The 13,664-nt window shown below is 58.1% G+C and overlaps 1 protein-coding gene and 1 long non-coding RNA gene across 13 annotated transcripts in view; one reads left to right on the top strand and one right to left on the bottom strand.

The window, feature by feature from the left end:
- DPP9 (dipeptidyl peptidase 9) overlaps positions 1-13,664 on the top strand; it is a 36,882-nt gene that overhangs the window by 21,711 nt on the left and 1,507 nt on the right. For 5 of the 10 annotated variants that reach the window (XM_086410047.1, XM_086410046.1, XM_086410050.1 and 2 more), the window contains 10 exons: positions 680-857; positions 1,092-1,254; positions 3,123-3,202; positions 5,735-5,887; positions 6,274-6,409; positions 7,384-7,529; positions 8,263-8,409; positions 9,198-9,350; positions 9,942-10,084; positions 11,271-11,382. In XM_086410047.1, the coding sequence (XP_086266173.1) occupies positions 680-857; positions 1,092-1,254; positions 3,123-3,202; positions 5,735-5,887; positions 6,274-6,409; positions 7,384-7,529; positions 8,263-8,409; positions 9,198-9,350; positions 9,942-10,084; positions 11,271-11,382 (1,411 nt within the window). Of the gene's footprint in view, positions 1-679; positions 858-1,091; positions 1,255-3,122; positions 3,203-5,734; positions 5,888-6,273; positions 6,410-7,383; positions 7,530-8,262; positions 8,410-9,197; positions 9,351-9,470; positions 9,606-9,941; positions 10,085-11,270; positions 11,383-13,664 lie in introns of all 10 variants that reach the window. The other 5 variants (XR_015166820.1, XR_015166819.1, XR_015166817.1 and 2 more) reach the window with 2 other exon arrangements.
- Positions 1-13,664, bottom strand: part of LOC147368782 (uncharacterized) — a 19,933-nt gene continuing 6,269 nt past the window's right edge. The window contains exons 2-5 of one of the 3 annotated variants that reach the window (XR_015166822.1): positions 12,311-12,363; positions 11,516-11,614; positions 7,724-7,910; positions 1-280 (exon numbers count right to left, since the gene is read on the bottom strand). This is a non-coding gene — a long non-coding RNA (uncharacterized LOC147368782). Of the gene's footprint in view, positions 281-7,723; positions 7,911-10,936; positions 11,205-11,515; positions 11,615-12,310; positions 12,364-13,664 lie in introns of those variants that run through there. The other 2 variants (XR_015166823.1, XR_015166824.1) reach the window with 2 other exon arrangements.

A 13,664-nucleotide genomic window follows, 5' to 3' on the forward strand; every position in this document is an offset into this window, starting at 1 on the left:
TTTCAGTGTCCAGAGATAAAGCTTTATTGGCACATGGCCACACCTCTGTGGCTACTCACTCCACACAGGCAGAGTTGAGTAGTTGAGAAAGGAACAGTGGCCTGCAATGAGGGCATCTGGTCTGTCTTTCTGTTGAGAGTCAACTTTTCCACCTCTGATGCCAGTAGATCTCTGTCCACAATACACTGAAGTTGGGACTTCCCTGGCAGTCCAGAGGTTAGGACTCGCACTTTCACTGCAAGAGGGCGAGGGTTCAATCCCTGGTCTGGGAACTAAGATCCTGCATGCCGTGCATTACGACAAAAAAAGAAACAAACAGAAAAAAGATTTAAGCTAACTGTCCACTTAGAGCAAGATATGAAGCAAAGGACAAATAAGGGCCGAGGGTTTGGCAGAAGTTGCCCAAGTTCACCAGTGACGCGAGGTGTTTGCAGAACAGCCGGATCATACAGTTTTGTCAGCACCCACCCCACCCCCGTCCCCACCAGCCCCATCTCCCTCCTGGGCATGCCTGCCAGCCAGGGAGGCTTTATGTACTGCGTAGTCACTTGCTCGAGTGTCACTGAAGCTGACAGAGGAGGAGCCATTCTGACCATGCACACGCATGGGCAGGGGGTGTCAGGCCCCGGCTGGCCTGCACCAGGCCCTGAGTTTCCCGTCCTCCCATCTCACCCTCCAGTGCCTGGGCCATGTTCCTGGACCGGCCCCAGCAGCGCCTCCAGCTGGTCCTCCTGCCCCCAGCACTGTTCATCCCTACCACCGACAACGAGGAGCAGCGGGCGGCCTTCGCCAGGGCTGTGCCCAGGGATGTCCAGCCGTACGTGGTGTATGAGGAGGTCACCGACGTGTGGATCAATGTAAGAGCTGGGGTGTGGGCCCTGTCCTCGCGCACCTCCTGGTTTCCCATGTCCCTACCCCCAGGCCCCCAGCTCCTCAGTGTGGAGAAGCCAGCTCAGGAGGGAGGGTTGGCGGGGACTGCCCTCTGGCCAGACTGTCCAAGCCTCCGCTTTCTCAAAGAGACACAGCCTGAGTTTCCCCGCACCTGCTCCTGCCACACCCCCCACTCATGACACCTCTCTCTGCCCCGACAGGTTCACGACATCTTCTACCCCTTCCCCCAAGCAGAGGGAGTGGACGAGCTCTGCTTCATCCGTGCCAACGAGTGCAAGACTGGCTTCTGCCACCTGTACAAAGTCACCGCTGTCCTGCGGCCCCGCGGCTATGACTGGACCCAGCCCTTCAGCCCCGGGGATGGTGAGCAAGCCCAACTAATACTTACTCACCACTCTTGCCTGCAGTTCAAGCCAGTGGTTCAGTGCACGGCTTGTTCACGGGTCCCACCCCACAGGGTGTGGGTGTTTGTGATTAAGAGACTGGCCTTTCCCAACGCCGTTCCTGGTCTGGAAGGGCTATCACAGCCATGACTGGTTTCTTTTGGCAGCAGGGTTCATCCAGCACCAACTGCATGCCAAGGCCCTTTGTGTACCAAGGCTGTGCCATCTGGCCCTTTATAGGAGAAGCTGCCCTGCCCTGCACACAGGGAGGGTCACTGTATAAAGAGACAAATGTGGACATCTCTGCTTTAGAGGGGAGGCAGGCAGACATCAAGAGACGGTGAAAGACAGCAGGAGGCCCGGAGCAGATCAGTGGATAACGTGACACAGGGCAGAAACCTGTGGCAGAGGTGGCCACACAGTGCTCTAGGCAGAGGGCATAGCCGGTGCAAAGGCCTGGGGACAGGACTAGGCCTGGTGTTGGGGAGGGACAGTGAGGAGGCCCATGTGGCTGGAGCAGAGTAGTTGGCGGGGTAAGGGAGGGAAGGCCTGGTGTGGTCGGTGGGACCCTCTAGGCCGTGAGGAGCATGGGCTTGAACCCAGAAGAAGGTTCAGGAGCTCAGAGTGAGTTGGAGCAAGGCAGGGGGACCAGCAGGCTGTGCCATCACCCAGGCCTGCTGGGGGTCTCACGGGGGTGGCTTGGTAACGAGGGGCACAGAGGCTATAGAACCAGAGCAGTGCATTGGCAGGGCCGCCAGCCCCAGAGGAGGCCTGTGCGACTCGGCTCCCCATGTGGGCCCAACGGTGCGGGCATCGGGGAAGGTTTGGGGGCAGGCAGTGGCGCACCCACCCTGCAGTGAGTGAGGGACTGAGGAGTGGCTGTCCCTCCTGGGTCCTTTGGTGATGGTCAGTTAGCCCAGGTCTCTGTTCTGTACGCCCTGTGGATCCGTGTGGGGACATCTGCCCCTCCATAGGATACGTTGACAGTAGTTTGGTTCAGACCCAAGAGAATAGAAAGGATCTGTAGCCACTGCTCATAAACTGTTTTTAATATAAAATTTCAAACACATGGCAAGAAACATTACATATTGTTATTTACCTGATAAGACCTCTAAAGCGAGGACTTCCCTGGTGGTCTAGTGGTTGAGAATCCACCTGCCAATGCAGGGGACACAGGTTCAATCCCTGGGTCAGGAGGATTCCACATACTGCGGAGCAACTAAGCCTGTGTGCCCTGGAGCCCATACTTCTCAACAAAAGAGGCCACCACAATGAGAAGCCCACTCGCCACAACTAGAGAGAGCCCATGTGTAGCAACAAACATCAAGCATGACCAAAAATAAGTAAATAAATATATAAAAAAAGAGAGAGACCTACCCACCCAAAAAAACCTACTGTAACTCCCCTGAGCCTTTGGTCAGTCCCAGAGTTTAGTCAAGACCTGGTTCCCAACCTGTCCTAACCAGTCACAAGTTCAAGGCCTGGAAGGAGGTGGTTTGGCCCGCAGGGTTCTAAAACTGGGTACCTTTTTTTTTTTTGGCCTTATCAGTCTGCATGTGGAATTTTATCAATAGTTCCCTGACAAGGAATCAAATCTATACCACCTGCAGTGGAAGCTTGGGGTCAGGAGAAGCTCAGAGTCCTAACCACTGTGCCTCCAGGGAAGTCCCCAAAATCGGATGCTTTTGATAAAAATGCAGATCTCAGGTCTGCGTCCCATGGCAGGGGCCCAGCCGGTCCACCTGCCTGTCTCCCAGCTGCCTGGGTTTTGCAGCAAGTCCATTTTGTGCTTTGAGTCTGTGTCACAGCTTCCCCGGGCCCCCTTCACCTCTTTTCCTATCCTTCCAGATGAATTTAAATGTCCCATCAAGGAGGAGATCGCACTGACCAGCGGCGAGTGGGAGGTTTTGGCGAGGCACGGCTCCAAGGTACCCGAGTCTCCACACACGCCTGTACACATACACGTGCACAGACACACACACATGGTCCTGACCCCTCCAGACCCTGGGCGCCTGTGGCTTCTTCTCCACCCCCATGCCCCGCACCTAGCCACCCGCTCCTGCTCTGCAACTAAGGGCCATGGGGGCTGCACTTGCCACCAGCAGGAGATCCTGGGTCTGGAGGCAGGGTTGTCTGCGTTTCCTTGGATCCTGGTGGGTGGGACCTGGCCCATTCTCCCTGCCATCAGGAGCGTCCACTTGGCCTCCTTCCGCTGCATGAAGCTACCTGTGGACACTGGTGGGGCCCACCGTGGAACTGCCCTGCATCCATCATTGGGGGCCAGGTCTGCAAAATTCTCAGTTTTACAGAGAGACCCCTTAATCAGACGTCCTGGAGCCCTCCCTCCCTCCCAGCTTTTATAAAGGTCTCCTGGTCCAAAGACTCAGACAGACCTAAACTGTCCAAGTGCCCAAGAGGAGATGTAGGCCAACCTTTTTAAAGCCCAGAGCTGGGTGGCCCGTGTGCTGCCAAGGGAAGGGGCCTTGGCACCCCTGGGCAGAGAGCAGAGGGGGCATCCATTACAGTGTCAACCTGCACCTCATCTGACCTGACAGCCCCCATTCTAGGCGAGACCACCCGGGACACGCTCAGGTTAGCACACAAGTGTGCACTGTTGATATGGTAGGAAACAGCAATGTGAAAACACTCGATCAGGAGACAAGTAACCTCCTTGGGCCCAGGTAATGTAAGGCACGGTGCCCGTGACAGTGGGACCACACTTGTCCCTACTGGGTGGCTCTGCTGTGCTTGAGTCTTGCTGGAGGCACCCCTGGGCTCATAGCCTCGCTTGGCCCAGCCAGCCAGGCACTAAGACTGGGTTTCCTCGCTGCGACATGGGGCCAAACAGCTCCAGCCCTCCCATCTCCACATCAGTGGACACTTGGGGCAACTGTGGGCACTGTGGGTGTGGAGCAGCCTCCCTGGCCCCCACCCCAGCTGTGATGACCACAGATGTGTCCAGAGGCTGCCAAATGGCCCGGGGGCACAGAGCGGCCCCAGGTGAGAACCCTGTTTTAAAGTACTTTGAAGGCCTTTAGCAGCTGGCAGACACACAGGACAGTATTAAAATCTTTCTCTGGGGACTTGCTGGGTGGTCCAGTGGTTAGGACTCAGTGCTGTCTCTGCCAGGGCCTGGGTTCAGTCCCTGGTAGGGGAACTAAGATCCCCCATGCCGTGCTCACGGCTGGGGGGAAAAAAAAAAAACAAACTTTCTCCATGGTCAGAGTTTAATCCTCTGCACACCCTATCTTTTTACCTAGAAATTTTCTTTAAAATAAAAAAGCAACATTTTAAGAAAGAGAAAAGGAAAGAATGTCCTTTGCCGTTCCTTTGCCGTCACTGCCCACAGCCACATGCTCCACCCCTGTGCCCCGGGTCTGGGTGGGTCCCTCACCTGCAGACTCTCCTTCCCGCCCACACAGCTTCTTACAGAGACTTGGTAACAAAACCAGCACACGACTTAACTATGGGTGGTTTGGGATTTTCTAATGACATCCTCCATTTTCAGAAAACCTGCATTTATTTTCCAGTGAGCACATGATAACCAACATACCAGCATTGGTTGTAAAAATTGAATTTCTCTATACGGTCCCCTTCCATCCTCACCCAGGCCCCCGTGACCTGCCTCCATCCTCAGAAGTGACCACAGTGGGGAATCACTGTAGGTCTTTCCTGTTTGCACAGGAACATGAGTATTTTAGAGGGTTTGTAGGGTTGCATGGCTTCTTGTGGCCCCAGAGAGGTGTGCTGTAAGGGTGGAGCCAGCCTGTCTTTAGGACATTTCAGCTATCATCAGCTCTCTCATCTGAAGAGCACTTGGGGCATCACTGTGCCTTCATTTGGAATTTGCCCCTCCAGTGCCATCCTTGGGAGCAGTCCCCAGGGGCATAAAGGCCTGTTCAGAGCATCTGTGCTGCACGGTCAGCCCAGCAAGGCAGTGCCTCTTCCGTCCCCAGAACGAGGTTCTTTCCCCCTCCTCCTGAGGTCCTTGCCTGAGAACCACACCCAGGCCTGATGGGCTTTTCCTCCAGGAAATAGCGGGGCAGGGAGTTACCACTTCTTAACCCTGAGCACTTGGGTCAGAGGGTGGGCTGTCCCCACTGGGGACCAGGACTGGGGGCTGCTGGACCCAGGACAGGCCCTCCCTCGGCCTCGGTATCCCCCCACAACTGTGCCTTCAGTCCCCCTCCGGTGGCTCTGGGCCCGCCTGGAAGGAGCTGTCCAGACTGGGAGTTCTGATTCCAAGTCAGACCAGAGAACATGTGGTTAGCCCAGCTCTAGTGGAGTGGGCTTCTTCCCTGCGGGGTCCAGGACAGTCTCCCAGACAGCTCTCCAGCCGGCGGGCTGAAGCCAGCTCTGGGAGAACTGTCCTCCCTGTTCATAGAACACTGAGCCCTCCCTGGGGGCGGGGAGGGAGGCCCCGGGGGCCATGTCACCAGGAGCTCCTGTGCCACCTGCAGATCTGGGTCAACGAGGAGACGAAGCTGGTATACTTCCAAGGCACAAAGGACACGCCCCTGGAGCACCACCTTTATGTGGTCAGCTACGAGGTGGCTGGCGAGATCGTGCGCCTCACCACACCCGGCTTCTCCCACAGCTGCTCCATGAGCCAGGTGGGCCTCTCCCCAACGTGCCCTCCCTTGGAACATTCCAAAATATCAGGCAGCAATCTGGAACATGACCACAGGGCCACCCCCGACCCAGACAAGTAGGCAGTGTAGTCTGCTGGCTGTAGGACCAGCAAGATGGGGAGGTCTGGGTCTGAACCCGCCCCCAGGTCCCTCAGTCAGCAGCACCCAGGGCCCCCCTGGTCAGGGGACAGGCTCCTCTCACCTTTCAGGGTAGGGGTGGTGGTAACAGCAGGGTCACACGAGCAAACACACCACACGGGGTATGGATGGCAGGCAGTTGATGCAGGTGGAGGTGATGGGGGAAGGCGCCAGCACAGTGGGGGTGATGGGAGGCGCCCCGCGGTCTCAGCGCCCCATCCCGCCCGCAGAACTTCGACATGTTCATCAGCCACTATAGCAGCGTGGGTACACCACCCTGCGTGCACGTCTACAAGCTCAGCGGCCCCGACGACGACCCTCTACACAAGCAGCCCCGGTTCTGGGCCAGCATGATGGAGGCAGCCAGTGAGTAACCCCAGACCCCTGGGACCTTGACCGCGTGCATTGCCGGCTGAGCCCTGGTGAATAACGCGGGTGAGCGCAAGGCAGCAAGCGGCCCAGAGCCCCAAGAACCAATCGAGCGTAACCATAGCCCTGAACTGTCCTGTGGGGCCCCCGAGACAGCCTCAAGTTTCTGTGCTGCTGTCCCAGAGAGAGCACATGCAAAGGGCAGGAGCCGGCTCTGCCAGGTGGAGGGGTCCCTGCTGCTGCTGCTGCTAAGTCGCTTCAGTTGTATCCGACTCTGCGACCCCGTAGATGGCAGCCCACCAGGCTCCCCCGTCCCTGGGATTCTCCAGACAAGAACACTGGAGTGGGTTGCCATTTCCTTCTCCAATGCATGAAAGTGAAAAGTGAAAGTGAAGTTGCTCAGTCATGTCTGACCCTCAGTGACCCCATGGACTACAGCCTACCAGGCTCTTCCATCCATGGGATTTTCCAGGCAAGAGTACTGGAGTGGGGTGCCATCGCCTTCTCCAGAGGGGTCCCTACACAGGGCCAAGTGCACCTGTGCAGAGCAGATGGCCCCTGCCTGGGGTCGGTCGCTAGGGGCCTCGGGGAGTGGGAGGAAGCTGGTTAATTAACCCAGGAGCCTCCAGGGCGGCCAGGCCTCCACCCGGGTGACCCCAGGTTCCAATTCTAGCTGCGGAAGCGAATGCCAGTCAGTTCAGTTCATCTCTCTTAAATGTTTCATTACCTACTGAATGGCCCCGTGGCAGCCCATGAGTTGTAAACTGAATGCAGAGCACCCCGCCATGGGGATCACTCACTAAAAAGGGCCCCCTGGTTATAACTGCCAGGAAGCACAGAAGACGGGGTGCTTCTGGTCCACCCTCTGGGTTTGGGGGAGTGTGGGTTCGGCCAGACGTGGGCCCCGCTCAGAATTGAGCCTGCCTTGGCTCACCCTGGCCCTCGGAGCCACAGCCACTCTGTCTCCATAGGCTGCCCCCCCGATTACGTGCCTCCGGAAATCTTCCATTTCCACACGCGGTCCGATGTGCGGCTCTATGGCATGATCTACAAGCCCCACGCCGTGCAGCCAGGGAGGAAGCACCCCACTGTCCTCTTTGTGTATGGAGGCCCACAGGTAGGCATGCCCCTCCCCCATACCCCCCATCCAGGGCTCGCGGGGCCCCTCCTAGCACTGCTGCCCATCCCCACTGACCTCACTGCACAGCCTCCTCCCCCTTTCACCTGGTGATACTCCCTGTCCCTCTGGGAAGCCCCCCTAAACCCCGTCTGTGTGTCTGGGCCACCCACCCAGCAGTGACCCACTCTTACCCCTGGTCACCAGCTTGGAGCTCTGGGCCCAGCCCTCTGAGAAGGGGACAGGCCAGGCAGGCAGGTTGGCAAGCAGGTGCACCTAAGACAGCGCTTCTCAGCTGGGGTGGCTGTCTCCCAGGAGACACTTGGTGACATCTGGGGACATTTGTAGTCATCACAGCTGGGGTGGAGGTGCTCCTGGCATCTAGTGGGTAGAAGCCAGAGGTGCTGTCAACACCCTACAGCCAGCAGGACACCACCCAGAAGATGAGGAGGCCCCAAACATGAATTGTGCCGAAGTAAGGGACCAGCATAAGCCACATTACTTGGGGGACACACCACCCGGCACCACCAGCCTGCCACGCTCCCCATCAGCTTCTGTGTCTGTTTGTAGATAAAATAGAGGGGTAGAAAAGAGGCAAAATGTAGCTGAAGAAATAAGGGAGTAATTCCAGGGAGGAACTTGGGCAGGGGCCTTCCTCTCCGTGCCATCCATAGTCTTCATGATAGAGTGCAGGCCTCATCTTTAGACTCACACCTGCCTTGCCTTCCCACAGGTGCAGCTGGTCAATAACTCCTTCAAAGGAATCAAGTACTTGCGGCTCAACACCCTGGCATCCCTGGGCTATGCTGTGGTCGTGATTGACGGCAGGGGCTCCTGCCAGCGAGGGCTTCGATTCGAAGGGGCTCTGAAAAACCAGATGGTAATGTCTTTTCCCATTCCCTTCTTGTGTGATGAAGGTGGGGGGACCTGGGGTTTGGGGGAGGCCCTGGGGCACCTTCCTCAAGGACAGTCTTGGCCAGGGTGTCAGTCCTATGGGGCAGCCTATGGAACTAGAGGAATGTCCACTCTGCTGCTCAGCTCTGAGTGGTGCCCCGTGGGGAGACAGGTATACATATACCCTACCTGGTGCCTAAGACCCAGATGCAGCCAGGCATGTCAGTATAGGCCCCTTCAGCAGGAAGCCCCGAGGGCTAGGCCAGATAGGCACTGGTGGCTGTGGAAGTGGTAGTGGCGGTGGTGGTGAGGATGGTGATGATGGTGGGGATATTGATGGTGGTGGGGGTGATGCTGGTGATGATGAGGAATTTGATGGTGATAATGGTGGTGTTGAGGATGGAGGTGGTGGTGCTGGTGGTGGTGATAACACCAGCTGTTTGAGTCTTGGCACACACCAGGCCTCTGAATACAGGATACCTTGCATTTCATTTCATCCTCACACTCACTGTAAAATCCGTACTCTTCATGTTAACCTCCTTATTTTGGGGATGGGGAAACTGAGGCCCAGAGAGGGGATGTAACTTTATCAGAGCCAGCCAGGAGATGGCAGGGCAGGGTTGGTGCCAGGTCCAGCTGACCACCACCCCGAGAGGTTTGCACAGGACCTGGAGAGAGGGTGACTTCCAGAGAGGGCCCCCTGCGAGGGAAGGGAGACAGTGGGGCATGGGCCTGGGAGGAGGCCACTGAGGGGTACCTGGCCTCATTCCCCAGGGCCAGGTGGAAATCGAGGACCAGGTGGAGGGCTTGCAGTTCGTGGCCGAGAAGTATGGCTTCATTGACCTGAGCCGGGTGGCCATCCACGGCTGGTCCTACGGAGGCTTCCTCTCGCTCATGGGGCTGATCCACAAGCCCCAGGTGTTCAAGGTGGGTCCCGCCCCGCCTTCTCCCCCCTGTCTGCCAGCGCCCTCGTGCCCCTTGGAGCCCGCCCCCCCTGGGGGAGGCATCTTGGCAGGGGCCTTGCCACGTGGCTGTTTCTCCCCGCAGCAGCCCCACGGGGACGAGCCCCCCTCCTCATTGCCCGCCACTGCTGACCCCAGGATGGCGTCCGGCTGCACAAAACCCCGCCAGCAGCTCTCTGTGGGAGGCTGAGCTCGGGACCCCGGCCCCGGACGGGCAGAGGTGGGGCATGGTGTGGAGAGCGTCGGGGGAGGGGCCCCCAGGCCGGCGGCGCTGCCAGGGCGATGAGGAGGAGGAGGCAGGAAGGCAGTGGGCCCAGGGAGGGGCCAAGTTCAGCCTGAGCGCTCGCCTAGCTCACCCACCCTCCCACGACAGTGCACGGTCCACGGGGGAGACACACGGAGGGCCCCTCCCCGCCAGCCCCCGTGTGCATGCCCGCTCCTCATGTCCTCCGGGGGAGGCCCCGGGACCACAGGCCAAACGCAGGCTCCCAGGACGTGACCCCTATGTGTGTCTCTCTCTCTTTCTCTGCACCCCTTCACCCACGGTGGCCCCCAGGTGGCCATCGCAGGCGCCCCGGTCACAGTGTGGATGGCCTACGACACGGGCTACACAGAACGCTACATGGATGTCCCAGAGAACAACCAGCTTGGCTACGAGGCGGGTTCCGTGGCCCTGCACGTGGAGAAGCTGCCCAATGAGTAAGGCCCCCTGCCGCCAGATCACCAAGGCCGGCCCTCCCTGAAGTTGGGTTCTCCTGGGGCCGGGTGGGCGTGGCTTCCATACCTGCTTCTCTGTCTGCCGGCGCCCCCTCCCCTTCCTCCATCCGCCTCACAGAAAGCAGGCCCCCGGGTTCTCTTAGCCCAAGGAGAGAGGGAAGCCCCCAGCCCTGCCCCCAGAAACATGGAGAGGAAGCTCTAGAATGATACTACTTTGGACACCCTGGCATCCCTTGGCTCCTAAGCACGTAGCCTGCCGTGGGCCCTGTGAGTCGGTTTTGAACCCTAACCGCCTGTCTTGTGGGTTCTGCCTCAGAACCCAGGTCCACAGTGGTTGTAAAACCTACATGTGTTGGCCCAGCTCTGATATTCCATGTATGCTTTGGGCACTGGTTTCTGATTTTCCCATCGGAAAGAAAATGGCATGGCCATTTCTGATGTACCTTGTGTCTGGTGAACGTCCACCCTGGCCTCACCTTTAGTGCCAAGGTTCTTGTCCCAGACTGACCCCGCCCTGGCCCCTCTCCCTGCGAGGCCGTTCTCTTCAGTCTAGAGGGTGACTCCAGGGGCCACCATGGTGCAGCCAAGCTCAGAACCCACAGCTCTGCAGCCACTTCCATCCACTTTTGCATTCATCTCAGTTCACTGGAATAATAAAAGACAGAAGCCTGGTGGTTGCCAAGGACTGGGAGCGACTGCTCATGGGTATAGAGTTTGCTTCAGGATGATGGAAATGTCCTGTAACTTAGGATCCAGGTGATGGCTACTTGACATTGTGAATGCACCAAATGCCCCTGAATTGTTCTCTTTAAAATGAGTGAATTTTAGATCATGTATCACCTCAGTAAGCTATTTTTATGTCAAAATTTCAAAAGGAATCATCCTCCACCACCCATGCCACATGTCAAGTGCTTGGTAGCTACTGGTGGTGTAGGGTGAGGCAGGTCTAGCACATTCCAGAAGCTTCTGGGACCTCAGGGCATTCCAGGTACCACTGGCCACACCCTCCCCTCCTGGCCAGGTGTCTCCCAGACGTGCCAGTCATGCCAGATCATTGGGTTGCTCCACCATCTGCTGCCAAGTTGCTGCTTCTGCCTCCTCACTGCCATGGGGCAGGGTGAGAGAAGGGGGTTTGGTCCCAGACCCTCACCCCAACCTTGTCTTCCAGGCCCAACCGCCTGCTCATCCTGCACGGCTTCCTGGATGAGAACGTGCACTTTTTCCATACAAACTTCCTCGTCTCCCAGCTGATCCGCGCAGGAAAGCCTTACCAGCTCCAGGTGAGTGGCTCCTCCCAGGAGCTCTCAGGGTGGGCAGCAGCGTGGGTGGGGAGGGGGCAGTGGGAGGAAACCCATGTCCCTGCCCCCATCCTCATATCTGACTGCCTGGCTCCTCACGGTAATTGGTAATTACCCTGGCTCCCTGGGTCCGCGAGTCCATTCAGTAGATGCCTCGCAGTCCACTCCGCCCTCTGCTGGCCACCTCTGGGAACTGGGGGAGCACACGCTCTTACTGCAGGAGCACATGCGTTATTTTAAACCAAGAAGCTTGCTTTGAAGTTCGGAATCCCACCCAGAAAGTATGAGGGGCACGGGGGGAGTGGTTGGAGAGGAATTCCCTGAGGAGGTGACATTTAAGGATGCTAATGAGTGAGTGGGGATTCAGCTAGGCCTAGGGGTCGGCTGTGGAGGACACTAGACAGAGGAGATTAGTGAAAGGGAGCAGCTCAGGGACAAGAGACCAGCGTGGTTGCAGCCAGCAGAAGAGCTGAGGACCAGGGCCGAGTGACCAGCGTGGCCAGGCGGGCAGTGCCTCCAGTGGTGGGCGGGGCCTAAGTAGTAAGGGCGGGGTCTCAGGCGAGGGCAGGCCCTCACGAGAGGGTGGGGCTTCGGTGGTAAGGGTGGGGCTTTTGTGGTAAAGGGCCGGGCTTTGGGAGTGGGTCTCAGGGGAGGGCTGTATTTTTTTCTAAGGGTGAGGAAAGGTTGGTCATCTTTCAGGCAGCCGTGTAGACAGAGGCCCATGGGGCCAGTGGGACATGCACCAGTCAGTTGTCCTGGCAGGAAAGGGGCCGGGAGTGAGGAGCGAGAGGCCTGGTGGACTCCAGGGGTGGGACGTGGTCGTGGGGGGGGGGGGGGGCGGGGGGGGGAGGGTGAGGGGGGTGGTTGGGGGAGGCCTGATGCTGGAGGTAAGAAGGACAGATTTGATTACCTGCAGCCGCCACGCAGTCTTTTTGCATCCTGGACACCTTCACGTGCTCAGTCCTGTCAGGGGAGGACACGTTGCCATTCAACAGATGGAAAAACTGAAGGTCACCAGGCAGGAGGGACAGGCCTCAAGATCTATGGCTGTGCATGCACTGGCCAGACAGGGCAGGAGGGCGGCGGGGCTCCCACAGGGTGAGGAGCTGTTGGGAGCAACCCTGCCCCCAACCTCACATGCACCCCCAACACAGGCCAGCAGCAGCTGCATATCAGAGTTGAGGAGTCAGGCAGGGCCAGGGTGGATCCTCAAGTATCCCTTCTGAGCCTGAAGGCCTGAGTCTCCTGGTTGGGGTAGCCCCTCTCCCTGAATGACCACAGGTCATTTAACCTTGGGCAGGTCCTTTAACCTTGGGCCTGGTCTCCTTATCTATGAAATGGGCTTGATAACCCCTACCTCTGAGAGGTGTTGAGGGTCAAATGAGTGCTCTCAGGAAAAACATTGGGCACATGGGGGCCTGGAGACTTGTGCCTCTGCCTCCCAGGGGAAGTTGAAAGTGAGACAGGATGCTCCCTTGGAGGGTGGGAGAGGGGGGATGGAGCACACCCACTTTCCGCTTCAGACACCCTGAAACACTTGGCTTGGAGGCTGACAGGCCAAACTTGTTCACACTTCACATTGTTGCCGCAGACCAGGCCCACGACTGGGGGTTGGGAGCAGAGTGGGGAGCCAGATGAGCCTCTCCTTGCCCTCACAACCCAGGAGGAGGAAGTGACCAAGCACCCAGGACCCAGGGTGGCATAGAGGGGTGGGTGTCTGTCCCAGGTTGTGCCACTGCCCCGGGCCCTGAAGGAGTGGGACCTATGAAGCCTTGGGAGCAGTAGGACCCAGGAGTCCAGGTCTTGATCTCAGCCTGGCAACTCCTCTGAGCTGGGGACAGTATGATGAGACTTGTGATTCATCCAGGATGGAATACTGAAGGCAAGGGTGGAGGAGGGCAGATATCTGAGCAGTTAGATGCATTCCTAGGGTGTGAAGCAGGTTTCACACCTGCCCCAGGAACCCTTACTCCATGGCCAGAAGCAAGACCTGCCTCGCTGTCACCATCCACCTGAGAGCCTACTTCCACTCAGCCAGGTCTCAGGGACTGGGTGATTCCTTGGGCATGGGCCCTATCACCAGCACACTGCCACTTCTCTCAGGGGAGGGTCCCCCCTTGGTTATTGAGAGGGCCCAGGAAGCACTTGGCAAAGCCTGGGGGGAGGCCCTCCTAGAGCAAGGGCTTTCTGGAGCCTTGGTGTGTCCAATCCCCAGTGGGGCCTGTTGGTAAAATGCAGTGGCTCAAGTGGAGGGCAGCAAACGT

This window comes from Bos grunniens, chromosome 7 (assembly GCF_055505025.1).
Source record: "Bos grunniens cultivar Pamir isolate PY7600 chromosome 7, Bosgru_T2T1.0, whole genome shotgun sequence".
In the NCBI taxonomy this organism is placed as follows: Eukaryota; Metazoa; Chordata; class Mammalia; order Artiodactyla; family Bovidae; genus Bos; species Bos grunniens.